Below are 27,526 nucleotides of genomic sequence, written 5' to 3'. Positions count from 1 at the left end.
TACACTAGAGGAAGACTTAGCAAAGGCAGCCAGTTTTATTTGACAACACATTTCCTTGTTTATTTTATTTTATTTTATTTGTTTATTTTTCCTCATCAATTACTTCTTTTTTTTTTTACTAAAGCATACCTTTTTAAGTGCTACAAAGAATTCTACCATGTATATGTGCTATAATTTGTAACCAATCAATCCCTCGTTAGAGTTTAAGCTCTTTATAGCTTTTTGCTATAAAATATTTATCATTTTGATAAGCATTCTTGTGACATATTTAAAGTGTACATCATGGTGATTTGATATATAGGCAGACCTTGTTTTATTGTGCTTTACAGATACTGCGTTTTTTACAAATGGTTTGTGGCAACCACGCGTTGAGCAAGACTGCTGGCATCATTTTTCCAAGAGCATTTGCTCACTTCTTGTAATATTTCAAACCCTCCACCAGCAAAAAGATTACAACTTGCTAAAGGCCCAGATGATGGTTAGCATTTTTTAGCAATAAAGTATTTTTTAATTAAGGTGTATACCTTGTTTTTTTAAGACATAGTGCTATGGTGCATGTATTGATAATATAGTATAGTGTAAACATGACTTTTATATGTACCGGGAAACCAAAACATGCACGGGACTCACTTTATTGTGATTGATATCTCCTCTATTGCTGTGGTCTGGAACTGAACCTGTAGTACCTCCCAGGTGTGCCTTTATGTATATACTGAGAAAGGATTCCCACCTCTAGTTAACTAACACATCCATTACGTCACATTTTTGTGTGTGTGTGAGAACATTTAAGTTCTACTCGCTTGACAAATTTCAGTTATACAATACAGTGTTATCAACTGTAGTCACCTATCTTTTACATAAAATCCTCAGCCCTTATTCAACTTACAGCTGAAAGTTTATACCCTTTTTCTATCCTCTCCCTATTTCCCCCACCACTGTCCCTTGGCAACTACTATTCTACTCTCTGTTTCTATGACTTTGACTTTGCCTTTTTTTTTTTAGATTCCACATATAAGTGATATCATGCAGTATTTGTCCTTGTCTGGCTTATTTCACTTAACATAATGCCCTCAAGTTTCATCCATGTTGTCACAAATGATGGGGTTTCCTTTTTCATGGCTGAATAATATTCCATTGTATATACACAACTTTTGATGGACACTTAGGTTGTTTCCATATCCTGGCTATTGTGAATAATGCTGAGCGAACATTGAGAGTGCAGATATCTTTTCGATATCTTGTTTTCATTTCCTTTGGATGTACCCAGAAGTAAGGTTGCTAGATCATATGATAGTTCTGTTTCTGATTTTTTGAGGAATCTTCATACTGTTTTCCAGGGTGATTGTACCAATTTATAATCCCACCAAGAGTGCACGAGTGTTCCCTTTGCTCCACATTTTACCAATACTTGTTATGTCATCTTTCTGATGACAGCCATTCTAATAGGTGTGAGGTCATAACTCATTATGGTTTTTTGTTTTTGTTTTTGTGGTACACGGGCCTCTCACTGTTGTGGCCTCTCCCTTTGTGGAGCACGGGCTCCAGATGCGCAGGCTCAGCGGCCATGGCTCAAGGGCCCAGCCACTCCGCGGCATGTGGGATCTTCCCATACCAGGGCACGAACCCATGTCCCCTGCGTCGGCAGGCGGACTCTCAATCACTGCGCCACCAAGGAAGCCCTCATTATGGTTTTGATTTGTGTTTCCCTAATGATTAGTGATGTTGAATACCTTTTCATGCACCTGATGGCCATTTGTATGTCTTCTTTAGAGAAATGTCTATTCAGATCTTCTGCCCAATTTTAAATCTGATTGTTTGTTTCTTTGCTTTAAGTTGAATGAATTCTTTATATATTTTGGATATTAACCCTTTATCAGGTATATTATTTGTAAATATTTTCTCCCATTCCATAGGTTACCTTTTCATTTTGTTGATGGTTTCCTTTGCTGTGCACAGCCTTTTAGTTTGGTGCAGTGCCAGTTGTTTGTTTTGCCTTTGTTGCCTTTGCTTTTTGGTATTGATAAACATTCTTGTATCGAACTTCTTGCACGTTTCTCTGATGACTTCCTATCAAGTGTATGTGTATTTTAAGACTTATTAAAAACAGTCCTCCGGAGAAATTATGCCCTTTATACTCTCACCAGTGGCAATGTATGAGAATACCCAATTTCAGATATTCTTTCCAATACTGAGTAGTATCATTAAAAAAAAAAAAAAAAAGGGCTTCCCAGGTGGTGCAGTGGTTGAGAGTCCGCCTGCCAATGCAGGGGACACGGGTTCGTGCCCCGGTCCCGGGAGAGGCCACAACAGTGAGAGGCCCGCGTACCAAAAAAAAAAAAAAAAACTATTCTAATTTGACAGGTAAGAAAATGACCTCTCAAAATTTTAATTTGCATTTCTTTGACTACCAAGTAGGGTGAATATATGTTGGAGTTGTCATCTTGAAGTGCTGCCAGCCTTGGATCTCCCTCTTCTAAGAGCCATAATGTATGAAGAGAAGGTTAAAAGGCTTCATCTTATTTATACTAAATTACTTCACATCCTATCTTTTGGCAGATCTCTGACATCTACATTAGTGGAGAATCAGGGGACATGTCAGCTAAGGAGAAGCTGCTCCTGTGGACCCAGAAAGTGACAGCTGGTTACACAGGAATCAAATGCACCAACTTTTCCTCCTGCTGGAGTGATGGGAAGATGTTCAATGCACTTATTCACCGATACAGGTAAATACAGTGGAGTTTCAGTGGGCCTGGAGAGGCTTCTTCTCATCTCTTGTTTGTAATCAGCTGTAATGCCACATTTCCCCTCAACCAACAATCCAGGCTCTGATTCATTTTATTTATTTTAAAAAGGAATATGTATTGAACTCCTACTATTCCAGGCACTGGGCTCATATAGCAGTGAAGAAAACAGCTAAATTCTTGCCCTCATGGAGCTTACTTTTCAGTGGGGAAGATAGGCAATAAACAAATAAGTGTATGCTGTCTTACAGTGGTGAGTGCAGTGGAGGGAAAGAGAATGATGGAGGTTGTGGCATTTTGGACAGGGTGGTCAGAGGTGGTCTCTCTGATGAAGATGTTTGAGCAGAGTCATGGATGAGGAGTAGTGGGCCATGCAGGTCTCTAGGCTCAGCATGTTTCACTCGGAGGAAATAACAAGTGCAAAGGGCCTGTAGTGGGGGACCTGCTTGGAGTGGGTGAGGAAGATAGGAATTTTGAATGATGAAAATCAAAATTTACTGTACTCTTAGTGGTCATAAACACTCATAGGGAAAGTTGATACCTTTCCCGTGAAATCCAACAAACCTACTATTGTGTAAGTTTAGAATTATGGAGCACTGGGCTCCTGGAGTGTGATTAAAAATGGGACTAGTGCTCCTCTAAACCTCTTGCTTTCTCTCTAACTCATCCAGTGTTTTTCAGCTCTGAGTACTTTTAAGAGGGTTTCTTTGTGTGAGCTCCCATTTGCTATGTAGCTGGGGGCCTTTCATATGCCTTGGTGGACTTTTACAGACCTGATCTGGTAGATATGGAGAGGGTACAGATCCAGAGTAACCGAGAGAATCTGGAACAGGCTTTTGAAGTAGCAGAAAGACTGGGCGTCACCCGGTTACTGGATGCAGAAGGTGAGAGCTGATTGAAGTTGATGATGTTTGACATATATTCATTATTCCTTCCCCCAGCGGGTTCCTTTTTTCTAAGAAATTTCTTGCCTTTTGTCTCTCAGATGTGGATGTGCCATCTCCAGATGAAAAGTCTGTAATCACTTATGTGTCTTCTATTTATGACGCCTTCCCTAAAGTCCCTGAGGGTGGAGAAGGGATCAGTGCTACGGTAAAAGAATACTTTCCTAAAATACCTTCTGGCTATGATTTGTTTGGGTGGAATGTATTGATTAGAGTAGGTTTCTTAAGCACCCAGTGTATACAGAGCACTTTTAAACAGAGCAAACTGAATCCACATCATCTTTATACATGGTTATTGTCCTTGGTCTGTGGGAATGAGTCTAGATATCACTCATTTTGCAGCGTCCAGCATAGGCTATTCTAGGTGTCAGGAAATTAAATCCCATCTTGAGAGTCCTTGAGGAGCTTTGAAACTGGGACTCTGAGCATTAAACTGAATGGCTGTGTCTGTGTAGGCAATTAGAGGAAAAGATTTTATGTGGTTTGGGATGGCCTGAGCTACTTTCTCCTGTGCTTGTCTTGCATACTGCTAACCAGAAGGTGTGTGATATCTACCTTTTGGCAATAGGAAGTAGACGCCAGGTGGCAAGAATACCATAGCCGAGTGGACTCCCTCATTCCCTGGATCAAACAGCATACAATACTGATGTCAGATAAATCTTTTCCCCAGAACCCTGTTGAACTAAAGGTAAAGTTATGGACTTAAATTGTTTTTTGTAAATTCACTCTGGGGAGTAAGTCTCAGAGCTTGTTGCTGCTGGCTCCTGGGTGAGGTGGTATGAAAAATTAGACCAGGTTGCTTGCATTCATTCACCAAATATTAATTTTGTAGGCACTTTATAATCAATATATACACTTCAAAGAAACAGAAATTCTGGCCAAGGAGAGAGAAAAAGGAAGAATTGAGGAATTATATAAATTATTAGAGGTAAGGAAACTTATCCTTTGCTGAGACTTAGGGTTTGCTGGTGTGCGTTTTGTTGCTTCTTTGTTAGGCAGATTCCCTGCATCTTCTTCTGTGAACCTTCATTATAATAGCAATATTCTCAGGGTGACAAATGGAGCATCACTCTCAGGCTGCTCTTGAAAGTTTACAGTAAAGGGGAAGTATCAGCCATCTCTATTTTTTAAAGGGCCTGTTGAAAAATGGCATACAGTTATTCAGAAATCTTGAGTTTTATACATGTTTTCCTGTTTCTCAGAGGGAAGCTCATTCTTTCCCTAGTTTAGAAAGAAAAGAGACTTTCCTTCACATTTTGATTCCTAGAGAATTTGAAGCTGTAGAGATGGGCATTTAACCTTTCCACAGTGGTGGGGAGGGGTATGGGGAGGACAGGAAGATTTATGGAAAGTATAGAAGGAATGGAAGGATTTCAAGCAAGTGGTCCCTGTATTTTAGAGGTAATTTTTAAAAAAAATAAATTTATTTATTTATTTTTGGCTGTGTTGGGTCTTCGTTGCTGTGCATGGGCTTTCTCTAGTTGTGATAAGTGGGTGGCTACTCTTTGTTGTGGTGCGCAGGCTTCTCACTGCGGTGGCTTCTCTTGTGGTGGAGCATGGGCCCTGGGCGCACAGACTTCAGTAGTCGTGGCTTGCGGGCTCTAGAGCGCAGGCTCAGTAGTTGCAGTGCATGGGCTTAGCTGCTCTGCTGCATGTGGGATCTTCCGGGACCAGGGCTCAAACCTGTGTCCCCTGCATTGGCAGGCGGATTCTTAACCACTACGCCACCAGGGAAGCCCCCTAGAGGTGATTTTTTTCTCTCACCTAGAGGTGAGGTACTGCTAAAATATTTGGTTGTTTTCTCTTATTAGACAATGGGGAAAACTGCTGAATGGCTGGGTAAAGAAGCAAAAAATTAATTAAAACTGAGACCTGAGGGCATGGCTGTGTTTTTGGACTAAAAGGGTTATCTCTGGGTTTTTTAGGTATGGATTGAATTTGGCCGAATTAAACTGCCTCAAGGTTATCACCCTAATGATGTGGAAGAAGAGTGGGGAAAACTCATCATTGAGATGCTGGAGCGAGAGAAGTCACTTCGACCAGCTGTAGAGAGGTGGGTCCAGAGCCTGAAGGTGACATTACTTACTGGGCTGCTTTGAGGCCTGCACTTGACTATGGTCTTAATCTCATTTTAGGCTGGAATTGCTGCTACAGATTGCAAACAAAATCCAAAATGGTGCTTTGAACTGTGAAGAAAAACTGACATTAGCTAAGAATACACTGCAGGCTGTAAGTCTGACTGTTCTATCTCACTTCTTACGTCACATGTTTTCCACTTCTAACCTTGTGCTCTAATGGTTGAAGTCAACAGTTAAGGGATCCAGCTTCCTTTCTCTTGGAATTGCAGTGGACCGCGTGGCTCCCTTGGTCCTAGTGGGTGGGAGCAATGGGAGTTTTCCCACTCTTCTTCTCCCTTTCTCTCTCAGGACGCTGCTCACCTGGAATCAGGGCAACCAGTGCAGTGTGAGTCAGATGTCATCATGTACATTCAGGAGTGTGAAGGTCTCATCAGACAGCTGCAGGTGGATCTCCAGATCCTAAGGGATGAGAATTACTACCAGCTAGAAGAGCTGGCTTTTAGGTGAGGAACATGGGACTCAAACGGAGGGCTTGCTTACTGCTGAGGCTCAAGGATCAAGAGTCGGGCACTGAATCTTGTAACCTGGATGCTAGAGGTCTACGTCTCAGTGGGGATGTTATAGGTATTTGGGGCAGGAAAATTCTCATGGTAGAAGACAGTTTCCCTTTACTGTTGGCCCTGCCCACTAAGTACCTGTAGGGTTCCCTAATCTTTGTGTGGCATCTTATAACGCCCCCACATGCTTCAGGGTGACTGCAGCCGTGTGGGACCACGTCTGCTTTAGAACTGCTGGGGTGATTCGATGTAGCATTTCATGGAGGAGGAAACCAACACCAACAGAGGGGATGAGGATCTTTGTACAGAGCCGAGACTAAGAGCCACATCTTTTGACCCCTAATCCATGGTTTATTCTGTTATATCATCCAAGAGTTATAGGAACTGGTATTGATTTATTGCCTCGAGTTAATGCTGTGAGTTGGTATTTGCCTCAGTGACAGCTCTGAACAATGAAGATGTTAATAATATCACCTTGCATTCACAGAACACGTTTGCTTTCTCAAAACACTTTTCCTAATATGATCTCATTTTTATTTTTACCTCATCCTTGTCAAATGGATAGGGAAGATTTTATCTTAAAAAGCACGTTACAGATTTAATCTTTTCTTTCTCGTCTTCCATTTCAGGGTCATGCGTTTGCAGGATGAGCTGGTTACCTTGCGTCTAGAGTGCACAAACTTGTATCGGAAGGGCCATTTCACTTCACTTGAATTGGTTCCACCCTCTACTTTAACCACTACTCATCTGAAGGCAGAACCCTTGACCAGAGGAACCCATTCTTCTTCTACTACCTCCTGGTTCCGAAAGCCCATGACTCGGGCTGAACTTGTGTCTATCTCCTCCTCTGAAGATGAAGGCAACCTCCGATTTGTGTATGAACTACTGTCTTGGGTGGAAGAAATGCAGGTGGGTGTACATTCCAAATGCTTATGCAGTGCACTGAGGTTTACTGGATGCAGCAGCTTGTCTCAGAGGGTTAGGTTGCTCTATGCCCCTTGTATAGATCCCCTCAATTATTGCTGCTACCTGGGACCCAAGCCTCCTTCTCTATTAAATTTTGAAAGGTTAGGATCATTTCAGATCCTCAAAATCCCATACTAAATGCATAGGCTTTTCTGATTTGAAGCCCTTCAGGAATCTCTTCCCTTCAACCAACTGTGCTCTAAGTGGGAGCTGGTGGAAGAAGTTGCAGAGTCTGTAAATCTGTTATCTTTTCTGAAATTCTCTCATTGTCAGAGGAGCTGCTTCTCTACTGTTGTTTTTGTTTCGGCTCTTAAGAGTAAGCAAGACTGCTGTGTTTCACAGTTCTCAGGGACATTATTTACATGTATTCTAGGATAATGGTTCAAGTTCAAGATTGTCCTCTTATCCTCGAACCCTTTTGTTTTGTGTTAAATTCTTCCCATCGTCGGATGATGGATTTTCCATGTACCAATAAATAAAAATATTCAAAAGTAAGCTGTTTTACAGTTATCTTCCATTGGCCAATAGTTGGTGGCATGAATGAAGCTTAGTATTTACAGATATTTATTTCTTATCTCCATTCTGATTGTGAAATGAAGAGACCCCATAAAGGGAAATGCCTAAACTATAAAGTTACGCATTTCAGCCTGTGGGAACGCCTTTCTGGTTGGTAAATGCAGGGATGTATTCCCATAATGCAGCAGCAAAAGGCTGCTTCTGCTGCTATAGGTGGTGGGGTTTATTCTCCAGCTCCTTGGGGGTGGTTATGGCATACTTTTCTGTAAGAGATCAAGATGGAGATAGTTTAGATGTCCTTTTTCTCAATCGCCTCTCCCAGCCCCCTTGTCCAAACTGATTGTGACAGTTTTCTTTTTCTGCCAACTTAGCAGTAAATTATATTCGTAATTTTTCTTTTTTTCAGATGAAACTGGAGCGAGCAGAGTGGGGCAATGACCTGCCTAGTGTGGAATTGCAGCTGGAAGCACAGCAGCACATCCATGCCAGTGTGGAAGAACTGGGCTCAAGTGTCAAAGAGGCCAGGCTATATGAGGTGTGTGGCATTCCGAATCCATTATGGGAGGCTGGGGTGGCTGTGCGCGATGGGACAGTGCACAGCGCAGGTGTCCCTGTGGAAAAGAAGGATACCCATGAGCAGCACTTGACCACAGGTCCCCTCAGCACATGAAGCATCTCTTGCTCTTTGAAATAACCTTGTGAGAAAGGTGTTTTTTATTAACCCCTTTTTAGTAAAAAGAATAGTGATACTGAAAGCTAAGGTCAAAATTAGTAAGTAGTGAATGCAGTTTCCAAACTCAAGCCCTCTGCTCCAAAAGTTCATGCTCTTTCCACTTCACCATCTACCTGCAATAGAGAACTGGTAAGGAAAACTATTCACTTGGTCTCTCCTCTCCCTCACTCTTTCTATCTTCCCATTTTAAATTTCAACTCTCCTCTTCCAAAAAGCAACTGAGTAGTTGGAGGAATCACCAGATATAGGTTTTGCTTAGAAACCTCCCAGAATTACTGGAAGCACAAGACCATGAGATCATTCAGTTGTGCTCACTCTGCTGGACTGTTCCTCACTCAGTGCTGCTCTGAGCTATCAAATCTCACCTGGAGATTTGCTGTGCAAGCTTCTGTTTTCTCAGAGTAACCAATCTCTGTCTATGTGCAGACATAATATTTACATAGTTTAAATCATGCTGTAGATATAGTTTACTTACTCTGTCTCTAATATATTTTTATTTCATTCCTTTCTTTTAAGGGAAAAATGTCCCAAAATTTTCATACCAGTTATGTTGAAACTCTTGGAAAGCTGGAGACACAGTATTGTAAATTGAAGGTGAGTTTTGACTAACTGTCTTTTGTTCTGTTCATGGAGAATGTGGTTCCCTAATTCAGAAAGCTCTTGGTTTGAGCCTGTTTTGGTTTTCTGTTTATTAGTTTATATAGTTTACTGTGCAGTTGTTCATATGTATCATAACATTTTTTCAATTTTCTTAATGGATCAAAAACCACTGCCCCAGAAAGTTTTAAGTAAGTAGAGCTTATCCTAGTTATCATACTTCACCAAAGCAGTGGGTGTATGTGCTCTGAGGCATCAAAACTAAGTCTCCCCCCGCCGCCACCCCCGCATGGCTTGCGGGATCTTAATTCCCTGACCAGAGGTTGAACCAGGGCCCTCGGCAGTGAGAGCGTGGAGTCCTAACCACTGGAACACCAGGGAATTCCCAAAAACCAAAAGTTTAAGATTGACCGGGAGGGGACTCCTCTTCTGTCTGTTGTTCTTCATTCCTGTCTTTCAAGATGTCCAGAGTAGGACAGTTCCAGGATCATTCTTTATCCAGGGAGCCCCACACAGGCCTGGCGTGTTCTCACTTCTAGCTGGGATTGACACGGGCTCTCTGGGAGTCCTATACCAAACTTGTACTAAATTTAAGTCTGTGGAGAAGCACCCAGAGATTGAAAAGGCAAGGCTAAGTTCATTTTCTCAGCTATTCTTTGCTTTGATGTCAAATGTGATATATCCTACAGATGAAAGCCTAGCAGTCTAACCTTGTAATCCTGCCTTTGTCTAGGAAACTTCCAGCTTCCGGATGAGGCACCTTCAGAGCCTGCATAAATTTGTCTCCAGAGCTACAGCTGAGTTGATCTGGTTGAATGAGAAGGAGGAGGAGGAACTAGCATATGATTGGAGTGACAACAATCCCAGTATCTCAGCCAAGAAAAATTACTTCTCTGTGAGTCTAGCACAACAGACCTGTCGTATTTTGTAATAGCAGCAGAAGGAGCCAGAGGGCCTCATCTGCTGAGAGCCTGGGTTTCTGGGTTTGCATTTTGTTAGATAGAAATAGGGACCCCGCTTAATGCATCTGTGCCTGTGAGAAAGTGTATACGGAGAGAGGGGAAATCGAGCCCTAGAATGAATTTATTTAGAATGCATTTAGAAAGGCAGTGTCTTGGGTGAAGAGAGCAGCAGTCTGCACATTGAAGCATTTCAGAAGCAGTGTAACTTTGTGGTCAAGGTTATAGGCTTTGGAATGAGATAGACCTAACATCAAATTCTTATTCCTCCACTTATTAGCTCTGTGACCTTGGCAAGTCATTTACTCTCCCTAGACCTCTGTAAAATGGGATAATAGTAGCACTTCAAAGTGTTGTGTAAAAGGTTAAGTAAGATTTAGTAAGTTAATATAGCAAAGCACTTAGTATAGGGCTTAATATTGTTTAACTGAGGTATATTCTTGGCTTCTTACAAATTCTGAATTCTCTTTAATTCATTAAACAATTTTTTGGTCTCCATCTCTTGGTTTGTAAAATGGGAAGGAAAATTCAGCATTGGCCAATGCAACAATGCTTTTTATGCTTTTCAGTGAAAGATATAAAGTAGGATTGTTTTTTTGTTATTTTCAGTTTGCCCACATTTCAGAGAATTTTTCAGGATATTATGAACCCCACGAAAATAGGAAGGTTTTTAATAGCACTTAGCTTCATTAGAGAATGGTATATGATTCTTCTGAAGTAAAGAAGAAACAATAGATACTGTAATACAATAAACAGTCTGTATGAGAACAGAAATTAGGCTATGATAGAGACATAAAGAAAGGGAGCATCGAGGAGAAGGGGTCACATCTGATAGTGAGGATCAGTACCCAGCTGCACAGAAGAGCTGGCATCTAAACCAGGTCCTAAAGTGTTAACAGAATGTAGAGCCGGAGCAGGGCACTGCAGCTGAGGGTACAGTCTGAGCGGAGCCAGCCAGTCGGGGATGCGGATCAGGTACCGTGTTCGGTGGGTGCTGACTGAACCATCCACGCCAGCCTCGTTCCCTCGTTTCTTGCCTTCAGTCTCATCCTGTGTGACCCCGCTTACTCAGGCCTGGCTCAGATCCCATATCCTGTGTGAATCATTCTCCTGTAATTCCAGCACTTTTGCTCTTCTCTGAAATCCTCTGGCATGTACTGTTTATGCCTCTCATTTTGGCATTAACCCTGGGTTGTGGGCTCCTTTAAAGTAGGGCAGGGAACACAGTTTTTTCTTTATTGCTACTCCTCCCTTAACAGCACTTACTGAATAAAATTGAATTCAATTTTCAGGAATTGACAATGGAACTGGAGGAGAAACAGGACGTGTTTCGGTCTCTACAAGATACAGCCGAGCTGCTGTCACTTGAGAACCACCCAGCCAAGCAGACTGTGGAGGTGTGTGACTTGAAGGTGTGAGGGTCAAGTGCTCAGAGGTGGTTACTATACAAGTATTCAAATCAGAGACTTAGCTCTGCTGAGGGACTTGGAGCAAGTGTCAGGGAATCATGTGTCTTGGGTCTTCTCCCTTTTCTTCCCAGCCCCCAAAAGACTGCAAACAGTTTTGTTAATAGTCTAAGGAGGATACTACGAGAAGCAACAGAAACCATACTGACTCCTCGCTTCACGGGGAAAGTGACTTGAACCATATTTTTTCTTTTCTTTGCTTTTTTTTTAAGTCTTTTTTTCCCACGTCGTGAGGCTTGTGGGATCTTAGTTCCCTGATCAGGGATTGAACGTGGGCCCTCAGCAGTGAAAGCATGGAGTCCTAACCACTGGACCGCCAGGGAATTCTGAACCATAGTTTTTCAGATAACTGTCTAGACAGACCCTGCGTGCCTTTTGGTGTGGTGCCTGTGCTCGGAGAAGAGAGGCAGTGGAGGAAGCCAGGAGAGACTGGCTTAGGCCTGGGTTTTGCTGACCAGGTCATTTAGTTGCAAATGAGTGTGGAAGAGGCCTTTTCTGGGTAACCCCTTCTAACAAAACCATGTTGGATGAAAGACAAACCTCTGTCTCGTGGGAAGCTTTGAGCAGATGTCAGTCAAGTATCTCCACTTATCCTCTGTTGGCCTCTCTAGCATTAGCAGAGGTGTACTTGGAAGAGTGCATTGCACATGTGTAGCAGGTCTGTTAAACCCATGCCCTTCTGTCCGTGTGCCTGGTTGTTGCAGGCTTACAGTGCTGCTGTCCAGTCCCAGTTGCAGTGGATGAAGCAGCTGTGCTTGTGTGTCGAGCAGCATGTGAAAGAGAATACTGCTTACTTTCAGGTACGTGGGCCATTGTGTGTGTGTGTGTGTGTGTGTGTGTGTGTGTGTGTGTGTGTGTGTATGTGTGCAGAGAGGATGAGGAGGATATTTTTTTTCATTCAGGCAAGAGATTGTGAGTGCGATTGCGTGTGTTGGTGTGTGCCTGCAAGCATGCACATGGGAGGGGTGAGGTTAGAAACACATCTGTGTCAGTTACCCTTTACTGTATAAACCACCACCCCAAAAGTTAGTTGCTTAGAGCAACAGCCATTAGCTTGAGATTCTGTAAGTTGGCAGTCTGGGCTAGGCTCAGCTGAAGGCTTTTTTTCATCTTGCTCTGGGTGACACGTGGCTGTAGGCAGTGGGCAGGCAGGTTGGGGGCTCGTTGGCCCCAAATGGTGTCACTCACACGTCTGACACTTGGTTGGGGTGATGGGGTACAAGTCCACATGCAAGTCTCTAGCATCCAGTAGGCTATCCTAGGCTCCTTCACAGAACAGCTGTGTTCCACAAGCAGCCGGAGAAGGCAGGCCCTGGTGCACAAGCATTTTTTTCTGCTGTCACGTGTTTTAATGTGCCATTGACTAAAGCAAGTGATGTTTCCCCGCCCAACTTCAGGGCGGGGAGAAATAGACTCCACCTCCTGATGGGAGGGGCTGTAAAATATTAGAACCGTTTTTTGTTTTTATGGGTTTTTTTTCTTTAATCTATTGCTACATCAAGAACATACTGCTTGGGCTTCCCTGGTGGCGCAGTGGTTAAGAATCTGCCTGCCAATGCAGGGGACACGGGTTCGAGTCCTGGTCCGGGAAGATCCCTCGTGCCGCGGAGCAACTAAGCCCGTGCGCCACAACTACTGAGCCTGTGCCCTAGAGCCGCGTGCCACAGCTACTGAAGCCCGCATGCCTAGAGCCCGTGCTCCGCAACAAGAGAAGCCACCGCAATGAGAAGCCCACGCACTGCAACGAAGAGTAGCCCCCGCTCACCGAAACTAGAGAAAGCCGGCATGCGGCAAGAAAGACCCAATGCAGCCAAAAAAAAATAAATAAATTAAAAAAAAAAAAAAAAAGAACCTACTGCTTGTTTTCAGGTGAGGGTGGGAAGAGGAAATAAGCTCTTATCAATCTTTGGATTTGCTCTTAATTAAATAAGCTCCCTGATCATTTTGTAATCATATCAATGAATTGAGATATTCAACCTCTAGGCTTTTCATGAAATAAACCTGACAGTCAAGTGCTGCCACTAGCCAAAACTCAAGGGGAAAGAGCAGTGATTTCTGAGGAGTGAAGCAGACTAACTGTTCTATTGGGTTCAGCGGGCTTTGTGGCAGTTGTCACTACTGTTTCCCTGGCATGGCATTTGTAATCCAGGATTGTATAATCAGCAGGCACAGTAAGGTTGTTTTTTCTCCATTATCATCTTGGTGTTGTGACGTATTGAGCGCAAGGCACCCCTCCCTGTTACCCCACAGTTCTTCAGTGACGCTCGAGACCTGGAGTCATTCCTGAGGAACCTCCAAGAATCCATCAAACGGAAGTACTCCTGCGACCACAGCACCAGCTTATCCCGCCTGGAGGACCTGCTGCAGGACTCCATGGTGGGTGTTGCGTCAGTGGGATGATTGCTTCTGAGAAACAGAGCAAACCCTATCAGCTGCTGCTCTTTATATCCTTGAAAGCGCCAGGGCTGTGGGTCACCATTACAAAGTTTGGCTCACATTCAATTAGAGTTTAATCAGTGTTGTTCTTTCCTTTTTTCTTTTCTTAAAGAAGTTGCTAATGAGTCCTTTGGGTATGCTGTTGAAGTAAGGGCCTAGCCATGTGCCCCTGAGCCGCGTAGTGCTCGTCAGAGTTGCTTTGCATTGTTCCTATTTTAATTCAGTCGGTGGAGCCAAAGATGGGGGTGTAGAGCATGAAAAATAGGGTTGATGGGATTAGCTGACACCAAATTCTTTTTCACTCTCTTGTGCAAAGAGAATAAAACAAAACACCAATGAACTAGACCTGAGCCAATTTTTTCCTCGTTGGGAATTTTCTTTTGGTAATGATGAGGTATTTGAAACATTAAAATCTTATGTAGGTGTAATGCAGTATTTGTTCCGTTTATTTATGTAGTGGTATTAACTTTTTAAAAATAGTTTTGCAAGTAGTATTTAATCCAAATCAGTTTTACATTTATTTTCTCCAATGAAGTATTCCTTCAGGGGTGGTGGTAGTAAAATCACCAGCAGACTACTTACAGTTATTGAGCATATATTACACAGAGTTCCCCAGACAGGGCTCCAGCTACAACTCTGATTAAGATGGAAATGTATATGTAATAGGGAAATTACTTTTCCTGTATGAGAAATGCGGGTAGTCTCACATTTCAGTAGAAAATTATAAATAAGAGAACCAGAATAACCCAAAACAGTGTCATTTTATTCATGGGTGAGACTTGGGAATTAGTGAACATGAGTTGATTTAAAAAAAAACACTTTCAAGTATTGTAAAGCTATGAAGGGGTTTAGATTCAGTGTTTCACCTGAGCAAATAACCTGTGAATTTAATTAATTTGGAATGAAGGGTAAAGACCTGACTTTTCAATGTTGTCTCTAGAATGTCGCTCTTGGAGGTACATCAAGTATGAAGGAGGAATCTAATAATCCGTGGCTATTATCTCCTCCCTCCCACAGAGTACCTTCCTGTCATAGGGTAACTCCTCTGCAATTGTTGTCATATCTTCTCTTCTCGAGGGTCGCTGCCTCTGTTCCCTCCTCTCCAGGTCAGGGGCATCGGGTTGGCGGCGTCATCGGGGCATGAAGTCACCTGGGTCTGCTCCTCAGCTTGTCCTCAGCTTGTCCGTCAGGTTCGGGAGCATCTGTCATGGCTTCTGGTTCTTTTCAGACCTTTTACCACGCTGAGCACTTGGTCTCTGGAGCTTGAGACGTTTGGCTGTGGGTTAGACAGAAATTGACATCTTTATTGCAAGGAAACTGAAATGGGTAGACCAGCTCTCAAGAATGGAACAGTGTGGCTGTCTCCCTGACCTATTCCATTCCTCTTTCTTAACTAATAAGTTAAAGTTGTATTTCTTCCAATCATGCTCCCGGGGACAGGCACAGGTAGTTTATTTAAGCATTTCTTTTTATTTACTTGCATATTCTTAATTCTTTAATGGCATTTCTTAACATTATTAACTCTTTACTCTCATCACATCTACTTCCATCCTAAGAAAGCCCTCTTCTGGGGACTTTTTTATACCTCAAAATGGGCTTGAAACTTCCTGGTTAAGAGATAAAGCTTATCTTTTACTCTTTAATGGAGTTGGTAGTAGATTGCTGCCAATTTTGTTGACAAGAAGTTCATTAGTTTTTAAGAAAATTGGGTTTGCAGAGACTTGAGTATTTCAGTTTTGCATGAGACCTCTTTCAAATCAATCAAATTTATATAAATACAGCACAGCAAGACTCTAAAAGGTAAACCTTAAATCATTTGTCCCAATACCTTCACCAACAGCATTGGTTTATAGATTGTTGGTTGAAGAGCTAAGATCTTTCTCTAGAAAGTTTGATTCAATTTAAGAAAGTAAAATATTTGTAATAGAGCTTGGGAGATAACATTATTTAAAAAAAAAAATTTAAAAGAGCATAACTCTAGCTTCTCCTAAGCAGAGAGGCAAGAACTGGCTTCTACCAGTGAGAAATTTAATAATAATAACAACCACAACCTAGTTATTATCATTGTGTTTAACTTCCATTTCTCTGAACCTTATTTGGCAAAATCCTTTGTTAGCTGTATAGCTTTATTTGGCAGCTAGAAATTCTTTTTTAAAAATCTATTTATTATTTGTTTTTGCATGTGGCTTTATGGTTCATTGAAAAAGACACAGGGAGAAAGCTGCAAAATTTGAGTATAAAGGCACTTGGTAGCAGACAAAAGCATCCTCTCCTGTTTTCTTTATCCCTGTGTTTCTAAGATGGCTCCACCAAGGATCCCTACTTAACCGAGAAGTGACATTCTCGGAGGGAGTGGAGCATTCAGTTTTCTTTGTTGACTGAGTCTCCCAAGGAGCAACATTTATGTCTTTTTGGTTTTCTTCCCATTTTGTAGGATGAAAAGGAGCAGCTTATACAGTCCAAGAGTTCCGTTGCCAGTCTTGTTGGGAGATCAAAATCCATTGTTCAGCTAAAGCCACGCAGTCCCGACCATGTGCTAAAGAGCACCATTTCCATCAAGGCCATCTGTGACTACCGGCAGATCGAGGTGAGGAGGTGGAAAGAGTACTTCCTGCTCCAGAAGGAAGCAGGGGAGAAGGGAAGCCTTCAGTTAGGGTTATGATAACAGGGAAAGGTCAAATGATAAGAGTTCTTCTATTAGAACTTAAACATGCTCAAATCTCTTCTATCATGAAAAAAATAAGCCTCAACTCTATGATCTTGACCTGCTCCCTGCCTCAGTAATTGGCATCATTATCCACCCAGCTGCCTAAGTGTGGATAGAAACGTTGCTTTGTAGCACCCGGGAGAGATCCATGACTCCTCCCCTCTTCTTCCCCGCAGCTAGTAGGACTATCAAGTCAGTAGTATCAATACCTTGTAAATAAGTATCCCTCAAGTGTACTTCTTTCTGTCCCTGCTGCTACTACAAGTTAGACCCTAAGTTTCTTTCACTTGGATCATTGCATCAGCCTCCCCATTCAATGCATACTTTATCCTACCACCAGCATGGTCTTTTTAAAAATTAATTAATTAATTAATTAGTTAATTTTGTTTTGGCCTCCCCGCGCAGCATGTGGGATCTTAGTTCCCCGACCAGGGATCGAACCCACGCCCCCTGCAGTGGAAGTGCAGAGTCTTAACCACTGGACCGCCAGGGAAGTCCAGCGTGTTTTTTTTTTTTGTTTGTTTGTTTGTTTTTTTAACATCACTCCCCTGCCTAAGTCCTACAACAATTCCCCATTTCTGTGTAGAAAGTCTAAATTCCTTAATGTGGCTTTGAGGTCCTGAATAATCTCTTTACCTCTCTAATCAAGACTGGGCCTCGTGCCTTCCACGCATTCCCTGGTAAATCGCATTTTTCACACAGTGTTGTAACCAAATACTGCATCAGAATATGTGGAATATAGACCATGGTTGTTGGCTTACCATTTTTACCATTTTTTTCTCTAATGGCATAGCACGTTTCCAAGCACATTATAGGCTCAATAATATTTGTTATGCAAAGGAACAAATGAACTTTTCCTGTACTTTTCTTTGTCTCAGTATTTCTATCTATAAAATAGAGATGATATTGTTGGTTACTCATCTCCTAAGAGAAAGAATTGGTGATTTCAGAGGCTTAAACATTTCAGGGATTTGGGTGGGGTGACAGGAAGGGAGGAGGAAGAAGTATCAGAAATGCAAAGTTGTGAGTATTATGTCCCTTTAAGTTTTACCCTGTTGGTTGTAGGTTGAGAGAGATTGCTCTTGCAGGTCTTACAGTCTCCTTATAAATTTCATATACTGAGTTACTTGACATGTAAGAGGCATTTAATAAACACTTGTTTCCTTGATTTATTTCATTTCACAACCTTCCCTAGGTTGTTTATTTATACACATTATCCTTTTGTCTAAATCAGAAACTCTCCCTAGGTGATCTCCAAACGATTGGAGATCTCCAAAACGATTTTTCCTGAAGGATTTCACAGCCTTGGGATCAGCCACCAGGTAATAATAGGTTGTTGGTTTATCCATTAGCAGTGATTTGTAAATTTGTCTCTTCAGATCACTATTTGCAAGAATGATGAGTGTGTGTTGGAAGATAATTCACAGAGGACCAAGTGGAAAGTGATCAGCCCCACAGGGAATGAGGCAATGGTGCCATCAGTCTGCTTCCTTATCCCCCCACCCAATAAGGATGCCATTGAGATGGCCAGCAGGTAACTCAGCTCAACTGCCGCTCTGTACTTCCACCTCTGCTGTTTGGCTGGGTGAACTGATGGAGGTTATGAATCTGCATTTGTGATTTTGAACAGAGAGACCAAGTTTTGAAGATTCTTTTGGGAAAGACCTCGTATTATGATATCAAGTCTTGCACTGCCAGCCACATAGTAGATTTTCAGTAAATGCTATGGTCAATCGAGATATATTCAGTGATAATTCTTTTTTTTTTTTTAATCTTTATTGGAGTATAATTGCTTCACAATACCTTGTTAGTTTCTGTTGCATAACAGAGCGAATCAGCCATATGCATACACATGTCCCCATATCCCCTCCCTCTTGAGCCTCCCTCCCATCCTCCCTATCCCACCCCTCTAGGTCATTGCAAAGCACCAAGCTGATCTCCCTGTGCTATGTCGCTGCTTCCCACCAGCCAACTATTTTATACATTATACATTTGGTAGTGTATATATGTTGATGCTACTCTCACTTTGCCCCAGCTTTGCCTTCCCACCCCATGTCATCAAGTCCATTCTCTATGTCTACCTCTTTATTCCTGCCCTGCAACTAGGTTCATCAGTACCTTTTTTTTTTTCTTTTTTTAAGATTCTATATATATGCATTAGCATACGGTATTTGTTTTTCTCTTTCTGACTTACTCCACTCTGTATGACAGACTCTAGGTCCATCCACCTCACTACAAATAACTCAATTTCGTTTCTTTTTATGGCTGAGTAATATTCCATTGTATATATGTGCCACATGGAACCAACCTAAATGTCCATCGACAGGTCAATGGGTAAAGAACAGTGATAATTCTTTTTTAAATAATTCTTGGTTATAAACAGTTTACTCTCAATAGTTGATTTTTGTACTGACAGCTAACTTTCTTCTTTATATTTTATTGAAATACGTATAAAGATTTTAAAAAGTTGAATTATACCACAAAACTTATAGTAAAAACTAGCAATCACCTCCCCCACTCCAGAGTTCTGCTTCCCAGAGTGAACTATTTTCAACTCTTTGAGCAGATTTTTCTGGTTTTTAACATCAAATGTCTAAATAATGTGATTTTTTTCCTGTTACTTCTTAATTTTTTTTCAACTTTGGAAATTATTGACTTCCTACTCTAGGAAATTAACAATTAGTTTTCTAACAATTAGTTTTCTACACACCTGTAATTCACTTCTCCTTTACCCATCTTCCAAATGTAGTTATGTCATGATTTTTGTTTAAAATCGGTATCTTGTTTGTTATTTTTACATTAAGTTGTTTACAGCTGAACCGCGTCATACTCTAGGGCATATTGTAAACCTTACCCAAGCATGTCTTACCTCTGTAAATCATCCTCTGCCACTGTCTTTGCTTGCACTCAGCTCCAGTTTCTCAAGCACTACAAGCATAGTCTTGCCTCAGGGCCTTTGCATTTCCTCTGCTTGCTTCATATATTAACGTGATTCACTCCCTCACATCTTTAGTTCATCTAATCGCCTTCATGTACTACCACCCCACTCACTGCCTATCACTCTCTATCTCCTCTCCCCATCAGAACACTTTATTTTTCTCCAGAACACTTAATACTGTCCAAAAGATTATAAATTTGTTTATTGCCTTTCCCCTCCCCTTAGAAGTTCTAAAAGAATAGAGGTTTTTGTCTGTTTTGTTTACCTCTGTATCCTCATCACCTAGAACCTGACATGTAGTAGGTACTCAATAAATGGTTGTTAAAGAAAAGAATGAATGAGTTAGGTGATTGAATATATGTATGAACAAATTATTTTGTATAACTTTATGTTTCCTTGGAGCTGATAATTGTTTTGTTTTTAAGTTTGCTTAGTTGTCTATTTGTATCTTATGAATTTATTCCCAAACTCTCCTATTTTACTGTAAAAGGCTTCTTAGTATGGCCAAACACTAGGTAATTTTCAATTTGGTTTTCTCTTGGAAATGTCTCTTCTGAAGCATTCTGTCTTCCTTTTCCAGTCTGAACCTGCTCTGTAGGCCTGCTTCATTACTGCCTCCCTGGCATTTCCCTTCATCTTCACCCTGAAGATTCTCTTTACATCTCTTCTGTGTTGGACCCTCTGCTTCCTAGATTCTAAGTCTTATTTATTGGTTTATTCCCTGGTTTGGGAGAGTACACTCTCCAGTAGCTTGCTGAAAAAAAGTGCAGGAGAAGTAAATTTTTTGAATCCTGTCATATCTGAAAATGTCTTTCTTCTCCCTTCATAATGAATTGGTCAGTTACAGAATTCTTCTGGAAATTCTTTTCACTCTGAACCTTGAAGGCACTGTCCCACTGTTTTCCAGCTTCCCGGGTTTGTTGTTGAGAAGTACAGTACAATTATCATTCTTTATCATTCTTTAAGTTTTTGTAACTGTAAAATTCCCCCTTTGTAGTGAGCAATACTGTCATTTTGACAAATGCATAGAATTGTGTCCTCTACCACAGTCGTGATACAGAACAGTTTGATACTTTAACCTTTTGAATGAAATCTTTATCTCTCTGAAGATTTTAAACTCCTCTCTGTCTTTAATCTTTGAAGGGGATGCTGTGTGAGTGAGCCTTTCTTGTGCTAACCCTGAATACAAACTGGAAACTCATATCTTTCAGATCTGAGGAAATTTTTCTTGGATTATTTCTTTAATTATTTCCTTTTCTATGTTTTTTTTCTGTTCTCGCTTTCAAGAACTCCCATTTGTCAGCTATTGGACCTCCTGAACTGTTTCTCTCATTTTCTCTTATTTTCTTTCTATTTTTTATTTCTTTGTATTTTTATTCTTTTTTGAGATTTCCTGAACTTTTATTTCAATCTTACAGTCATTTTAGTGGGATTTTTGGAAAATGGAAAGATAAACTAATGGGTTTAATGTCTGACATCCTAGCTTCTAGTTTTCCATCCTATTCTATATATCTTACATTTCTTAGCTTGAAGAAATTCAAGGTAATTTGGTGTGTGTTGAGTGTGTCTGTGTATCTGAGTTTGTAAGTCATCCATAAGTTGAGATTGAATTAGGCATGGGATGCTAAGAAAAAGATCTTCTCAAGCCCTTCACACTACAGTTTCGTTTTATATGCCAGGTGAACTTCTTAAATTGCTATTAATTTTTAAACATTTTAGCAGTTTTGTAAAAATACAGAACACAGCAAATCGCTTTTTAAGCATTGTTGTCATTTTTCAGCAATTTCAAATGGAGTTATTTTGTCTCTATTTTTCTCTATCATTGCTTTCCCTGGGTATTCCTCTAACTTCTCATAATTATATTACATTCAGGTAGCATTTATGAGATTGCTAAATATGTGCTGACATAATGTATATAATAGGGTAGCAAATTGCTTGAGGATCTCAATTTATTTAGGTCTAAAGATTCCTGTGTTGTTAGTATTTGACTTGCCTTTCTCTGCTCAGCATATAAGCTCAGTTCTGCTAAGGCAATCACATTTTTTCCTTAGAAGGTCTCTAGTGTGGAGCTGAAGCCTTAGAAAAGCTATAGCCAGGTTCTGTGTTGTTTGTAGGGTGGAGCAGTGTTATCAGAAGGTGATGGCCCTTTGGCATCAGCTACATGTTAACACCAAAAGCCTTATCTCCTGGAACTATCTGAGGAAGGACCTTGACCTTGTAAAGACCTGGAACCTGGAAAAGGTAATTATGACAGCTTTACCGCAGGCTTGTAACCTATTGGCAAGTTTTTTTTGAGAAGGAACTTCTTACTGTGAGACTCCTACTCACCCAACTGGTGTAAAATGGAGTCAGGGATACTGTTTTGGGGTTTGGGGCTTGAGGCTCTTAGGAACCAGAAACTTTTGCATAAATGTGTGGAGTAGAGGAATACTGGTGAATTAACCATCATTAAGGTTTACATCCAAGAGGGCACAAAGAGTGCTTCTGAGATACTAGTAATGTCCTGTTTCTTGATCTGAATGCTGATTTCATGGACAGGTTCAATTTGTGAAAAATCAGCATGTTTATAATTATGGTTTGTGCACTATTTTGTATTACATTCCCATTCCACTGAAATGTCCTCTGGCTTTTTCTCTGCAGCTCCGCTCCTCAGCACCTGGGGAGTACCACCAGGTTATGAAGAACCTGCAGGCCCACTACGAAGACTTTCTGCAGGAGAGCCGTGACTCGGCGCTCTTCTCAGTGGCTGATCGTCTGCGCTTGGAAGAGGAGGTGGAGGCTTGTAAAACCCACTTCCAGCACCTGATGAAGTCCATGGAGAATGGTGTGTGCCTTGGGAAGAGGGAGAGGAAAGTGAAATGAGAGCCCTGAAGGGTGCTGCTGGACCGTTCATATAAACTAGAAAGTATCATCACCACCTTTTTACCACTTGAGTTGCTAAAAAACTTGAGATAGAGAAAAACTTGTAGAGATGAATTCTCAAAATGAGATCATGGAAGAAGAGACCATATTTCATTCATTATTGCTTATCAACCTATCACATTTTCCTGTGGAAATTACGTGTTTGGATCCTTAAAGATTAGTATATAATGCAGGGAGTTTGGGAACAGGCAGAAGGTTCCCCACATAAGGCCTTGCTTTCATTCATGGAATATCAGGTCTGCTGGAACCAGTGTTGTTCTCAGGTTTGCTGATCTCTGTTGTCGTGCTTCATGGTCTTCTGTGCTTGTGCATTCACAGAGGACAAAGAGGAAACTGTGGCCAAGATGTACATTTCAGAGCTGAAGAATATCCGGCTGCGCCTGGAGGACTGTGAACAGAGGCTAATCAAACGAATTCAGTCCCCTGCCAGCTCTAGGACTGACAGAGATGCCCGGCAGGACAGTGCATTAAGGATCGCAGAACAAGAGGTAAGCCCTAAGAGCAACGGGTGCTGGATGCAGAGTAAACAGTTTCAGAATGAATTGGAGGGCAAGAGAGTGTGGATCCTAAGGAATAAGGCAACAGGCTTATGGCAGTCCTACTCCAGAATTCTTCCCTGAAGCCTGTAAATGCCTTTCACCCATGGAAAAGCGTAGTTTCAGCTCCCAGGATATTGCTGAATGTTGATTAGTTTCCTACACAGTTGGGAAGGCAGACACTGGCAAATTGTTCTAAGTGCTGCTTTTGGGCTACATATTTTAAGACTACTTAGTAGAGATGCTGCTCTCTGCTCTCTCCCTTATATGTATTGATATGTATTATATTCTGTGACATGGTTACTGTCAGTCACATGACTCCAAAAAATAGTAAGGAAAGACTCAGATTCTACTATGGCTCTGATACACACCTTCTCTGTGACTGAGCAAATTCTCTTCCTTAGTTTCCTTTCTTATAAAATGGAGATAGTAATATATGAGTCACACAAGTTGTTTTGAAAATTAAGTGATACAGTACATATCACGAGCTTCCTGGAAAAGTAGAATGCTGTAAAAGTGTGGGGTTATTTTTACAGCATTAAATGGGGATATTCTTGACATAAAAGCAGCGAATATTAATTGTTTTATTAAGTTCTCATGGGCATGCAAAGAAAGTAAGCCAAAGCTCCTTGCTTTTGGCTCCTAGTGTAAAGAAGAAGAAAAGGTTAAAGTTACAGTTAGAGACTTCAAGTGTAAGAGATGTCATAAGATAGTACCTAGTGTACTTCCAGATTGCCAGGCAAACATTGCTGTAGGAATGTGGAGTGTTACTGGAACATTTCTACTTGGGGTGTGATGAGGGAGCTCTAAGAAGAATGTTAGATTTGATCTGGGAGCTTAAAGGAAATGGAAAGGAATGCCTAATGAGGAGTGAGTTTTCTCAACTTGAGAAATTTCTCAGTAATTCCTAAGCCTGAAGAAGAGGATGTGAGCCCAGTATAATTTTTTTTGGTCAAGAAGGATCTAATATGTCTGTGTGAGGCATGTCATATGCACCTGCAATTCTCATATTAAAGTGTTTTTACTATTCTGTAGTCATGCAAAATAGGACAGTCAAAGAAATACAGATTAATATTGAGCTCTTCTAAAGGACCTTTTTTTAAAAAAAAATTATTTTGGAATAGATTCAGATATAGAGAAAAGTTTTTATTCTCATATAACCTTCACCTAGATTCCATAAATGTTAACATTTTTCTACATTTGCTTTATCATTTTTTTCTACATATGTATACATAATATTGATAATAATCTTTTTTTTTTTGAGAGTAACTTCCAAACATGGTGCTCCTTTACCCCTGTATAGTTCAATGTGCATTTCCCAAAACAAGGATAGTCTCACATAACCATGGGACAGTGATTAAACTCAGAAAATGAACATTGGTATAATACTGTTATCCAAGACCTTAATTGAAATTTCTTCAGTTGACCTAATAAATGCCTTTTTGAGTAGCACCCCCACTCCCATAATTCCCCCCACCAAAAGAGAATATTTTGGTGTAGGAGTCAGTGCAGTATTCCACATTGCATTTAGTTGCTGCGTCTCTTTAGATTTCTTAACCGGAAACAATTTCTTGATTTTTCATCATCTATCATGACCTTAACATTTTTGCAGAGTGCAGCCCATTTATTTTATAGAATGTCCACCTATTTGTGTTTATCTAAGGCTTGTTCAAGATTAAATATAGGTTACACGTTTTTGGCAGGAATACCATAGAAGTGATAGTATGTCCTTGGTGCATCCTATCAGGAGGCATGTGATGTTGATTTGTCCCATTACTGGTGATAGCTTTTATCACTTGTTGCTATTTTCCTCATTGTGATTACTAAGTATCTTGTGAGGAGATACTTTGAGACTATGTAAATATCCTGTTTTACATCAAACTTTCACCAACCTGTTATAGTATCTATTGTTGATTCTTTTTTTTTTTTTTTTTTTGATTTTTTTAAATAGATCTTTATTGGAGTATAATTGCTTTACAATCATCAAACTTTCACCAACCTGTTATAATCTATTGTTGATTCTTTTTTTTTTTTTTTTTTTTGATTTTTTTAAATAGATCTTTATTGGAGTATAATTGCTTTACAATACTGTGTTAGTTTCTGTTGTACAACAAAGTGAATCAGCCATATGCATACAAACATCCCCATATCTCCTCCCTCTTGAGCCTCCTTCCCTCCCTCCCTATCCCACCCCTCTAGGTCACTGCAAGCACTGAGCTGATCTCCCTGTCCTATGCTGCTTCTTCCCAGTAGCTAACTATTTTACATTTGGTAGTGTATATATGTCAATACTACTCTCACTTTGCCGCAGCTTCCCCCTCCCCCGCCGTGTCCTCAAGTCCATCCTCTATGTCTCTGTCTTTATTCCTGCCCTGCTAGCGGGTTCATCCTGCCCTGCTACTAGGTGTGTTGTTGTTTTTTTTTAGATTCCATATGTATGTGTTAGCATATGGCATTTGTTTTTCTCTTTCTTACTTACTCCACTCTGTATGACAGACTCTAGGTCCATCCACCTCACTACAAATAACTCAGTTTCGTTTATTTTTATGGCTAAGTAATATTCCATTGTATATATGTGCCACATCTTTATCCATTCATTTGTCAGATGGACATTTAGATGGTTTCCATGTCCTGGCTATCGTAAATAGTGCTGCAATAAACATTGTGGTACAATGTGGTACAATGTCTCTTTTTGAATTATGGTTTCTCAGGGTATATGCCTGTGTGGGATTGCTGGGCCTTATATTAATTCTATTTTTAGTTTTTAAAGGAACCTCCATACTGTTCTCCATAGTGGTTGTATCAGTTTACATTCCCACCAACAGTGCAGGAGGCTTCCCTTTTCACCACACCCTTTCCAGCATTTATTGTTTCTAGATTTTTTTGATAATGGCCATTCTGACTGGTGTGAGGTGATAACCTCATTGTAGTTTTGATTTACATTTCTCTAATGATTAGTGATGGTTGAGCGTCTTTTCATGTGCCTGTTGGCCATCTGTATGTCTTCTTTGGTGAAATGTCTATTTAGGTCTTCCACCCATGTTTTAATTGAATTGTTTGTTTTTTTGATATGAGCTCCATGAGCTGTTTGTATATTTTGGAGATTAATCCTTTGTCTGTTGTTTCATTTGCAAATATTTTCTCCCATTCTGAGGATTGTCTTTTTGTCTTGTTTATGGTTTCCTTTGCTGTGCAAAAGCTTTTAAGTTTCATTAGGTCCCATTTGTTTATTTTTGTTCTTATTTCCATTTCTCTAGGAGGTGGGTCAAAAAAGATCTTGCTGTGGTTTGTGTCAAAGGGTGTTTTTCCTATGTTTTCCTCTAAGAGTTTTATAGTGTCTGGTCTTACATGTAAGTCTTTAATCCATTTGGAGTTTATTTTTGTGTATGGTGTTAGGTAGTGTTCTAATTTCATTTTTTTACATGTAGCCCTCCACTTTTCCCAGCAGCACTTATTGAAGGGGCTGTCTTTTCTCCATTGTATGTTCTTGCCTCCTTTGTTGTAAATCAGGTCACTATATGTGTGTGGGTTTATCTCTGGGCTTTCTATCCTGTACCATTGATCTATATGTTTTTGTGCCAGTACCATACTGTCTTGATTACTGTAGCTTTGAAGTGTAGTTTGAAGTCAGGGAGCCTGATTCCTCCAGCTCTGTTTTTCTTTCTCAAGATTGCTTTGGCTTTTCAGGGTCTTTTGTGTTTGCATATGAATTGTAAAATTTTTTGTTCTAATTCTGTGAAGAATGCCATTGGTAGTTTGATAGGGATTGCATTGACTCTGTAGATTGCTTTGTGTGGTATAGTCATTTTCACAATATTGATTCTTCCAATCCAAGAACATGGTATATTTCTCCATCTGTTTATGTCATCTTTGATTTCCTTCATCAGTGTTTTATAGTTTTCTGAGTACAGATCTTTTGCCTCCTTAGGTAGGTTTATTCCTCGGTATTTTATTCTTTTTGTTGGAGGGTGAATGGAATTGTTTCCTTAATTTCTCATTTTTAGTGTATAGGAATCCAAGAGATTTCTGTGCGTTAATTTTGTATCCTCTAACCTTAACAAATTCATTGATTAGTTCTAGTAGTTTTCTGACCGAATTAATTATTAGTGTGACTTTTGCCAAAAGGTGGTTTTCTAATTTTGTCATTCCTTTTACATTTAAAATTTTCCATTCTATCAAAAGGGAAGAGCTTGCCTCTCCCCCCACCCCCCGCCCCGTTCCCTCCTTTCTTCCTTTGTTATGTCAGTATGGACTTATGGATTCTTATTTTAATTCAGTGGTTTGTATAATAATTTGCTACTGTCTTTATTTTTTTTTTTTTTTTTTTTTTTTCTTTTGGTATGCGGGCCTCCCTCTGCTGTGGCCTCTCCCGTTGCGGAGCACAGGCTCCGGACGCGCAGGCCCAGCGGCCATGGCTCACGGGCCCAGCC

General features: G+C 40.6%; 1 protein-coding gene across 1 annotated transcript in view; it reads left to right on the top strand.

Moving 5' to 3' along the window:
• MACF1 (microtubule actin crosslinking factor 1) overlaps positions 1–27,526 on the top strand; it is a 246,318-nt gene that overhangs the window by 68,408 nt on the left and 150,384 nt on the right. The window contains exons 7-26 of the mRNA XM_055082837.1: positions 2,557–2,723; positions 3,513–3,625; positions 3,727–3,833; positions 4,254–4,373; positions 4,518–4,613; positions 5,611–5,738; positions 5,821–5,914; positions 6,112–6,266; positions 6,950–7,229; positions 8,209–8,337; positions 9,052–9,129; positions 9,866–10,027; positions 11,384–11,488; positions 12,262–12,357; positions 13,808–13,933; positions 16,428–16,580; positions 18,080–18,234; positions 21,753–21,879; positions 22,279–22,462; positions 22,879–23,048. Coding sequence (XP_054938812.1) covers positions 2,557–2,723; positions 3,513–3,625; positions 3,727–3,833; positions 4,254–4,373; positions 4,518–4,613; positions 5,611–5,738; positions 5,821–5,914; positions 6,112–6,266; positions 6,950–7,229; positions 8,209–8,337; positions 9,052–9,129; positions 9,866–10,027; positions 11,384–11,488; positions 12,262–12,357; positions 13,808–13,933; positions 16,428–16,580; positions 18,080–18,234; positions 21,753–21,879; positions 22,279–22,462; positions 22,879–23,048 — 2,745 coding nt within the window. The remainder of the gene's footprint in view (positions 1–2,556; positions 2,724–3,512; positions 3,626–3,726; positions 3,834–4,253; positions 4,374–4,517; positions 4,614–5,610; positions 5,739–5,820; positions 5,915–6,111; positions 6,267–6,949; positions 7,230–8,208; positions 8,338–9,051; positions 9,130–9,865; positions 10,028–11,383; positions 11,489–12,261; positions 12,358–13,807; positions 13,934–16,427; positions 16,581–18,079; positions 18,235–21,752; positions 21,880–22,278; positions 22,463–22,878; positions 23,049–27,526) is intronic.

The sequence above is a fragment of the Physeter macrocephalus genome, chromosome 3, assembly GCF_002837175.3.
Source record: "Physeter macrocephalus isolate SW-GA chromosome 3, ASM283717v5, whole genome shotgun sequence".
In the NCBI taxonomy this organism is placed as follows: domain Eukaryota; kingdom Metazoa; phylum Chordata; class Mammalia; order Artiodactyla; family Physeteridae; genus Physeter; species Physeter macrocephalus.
This window is presented reverse-complemented; position numbering and strand designations above follow the sequence as displayed.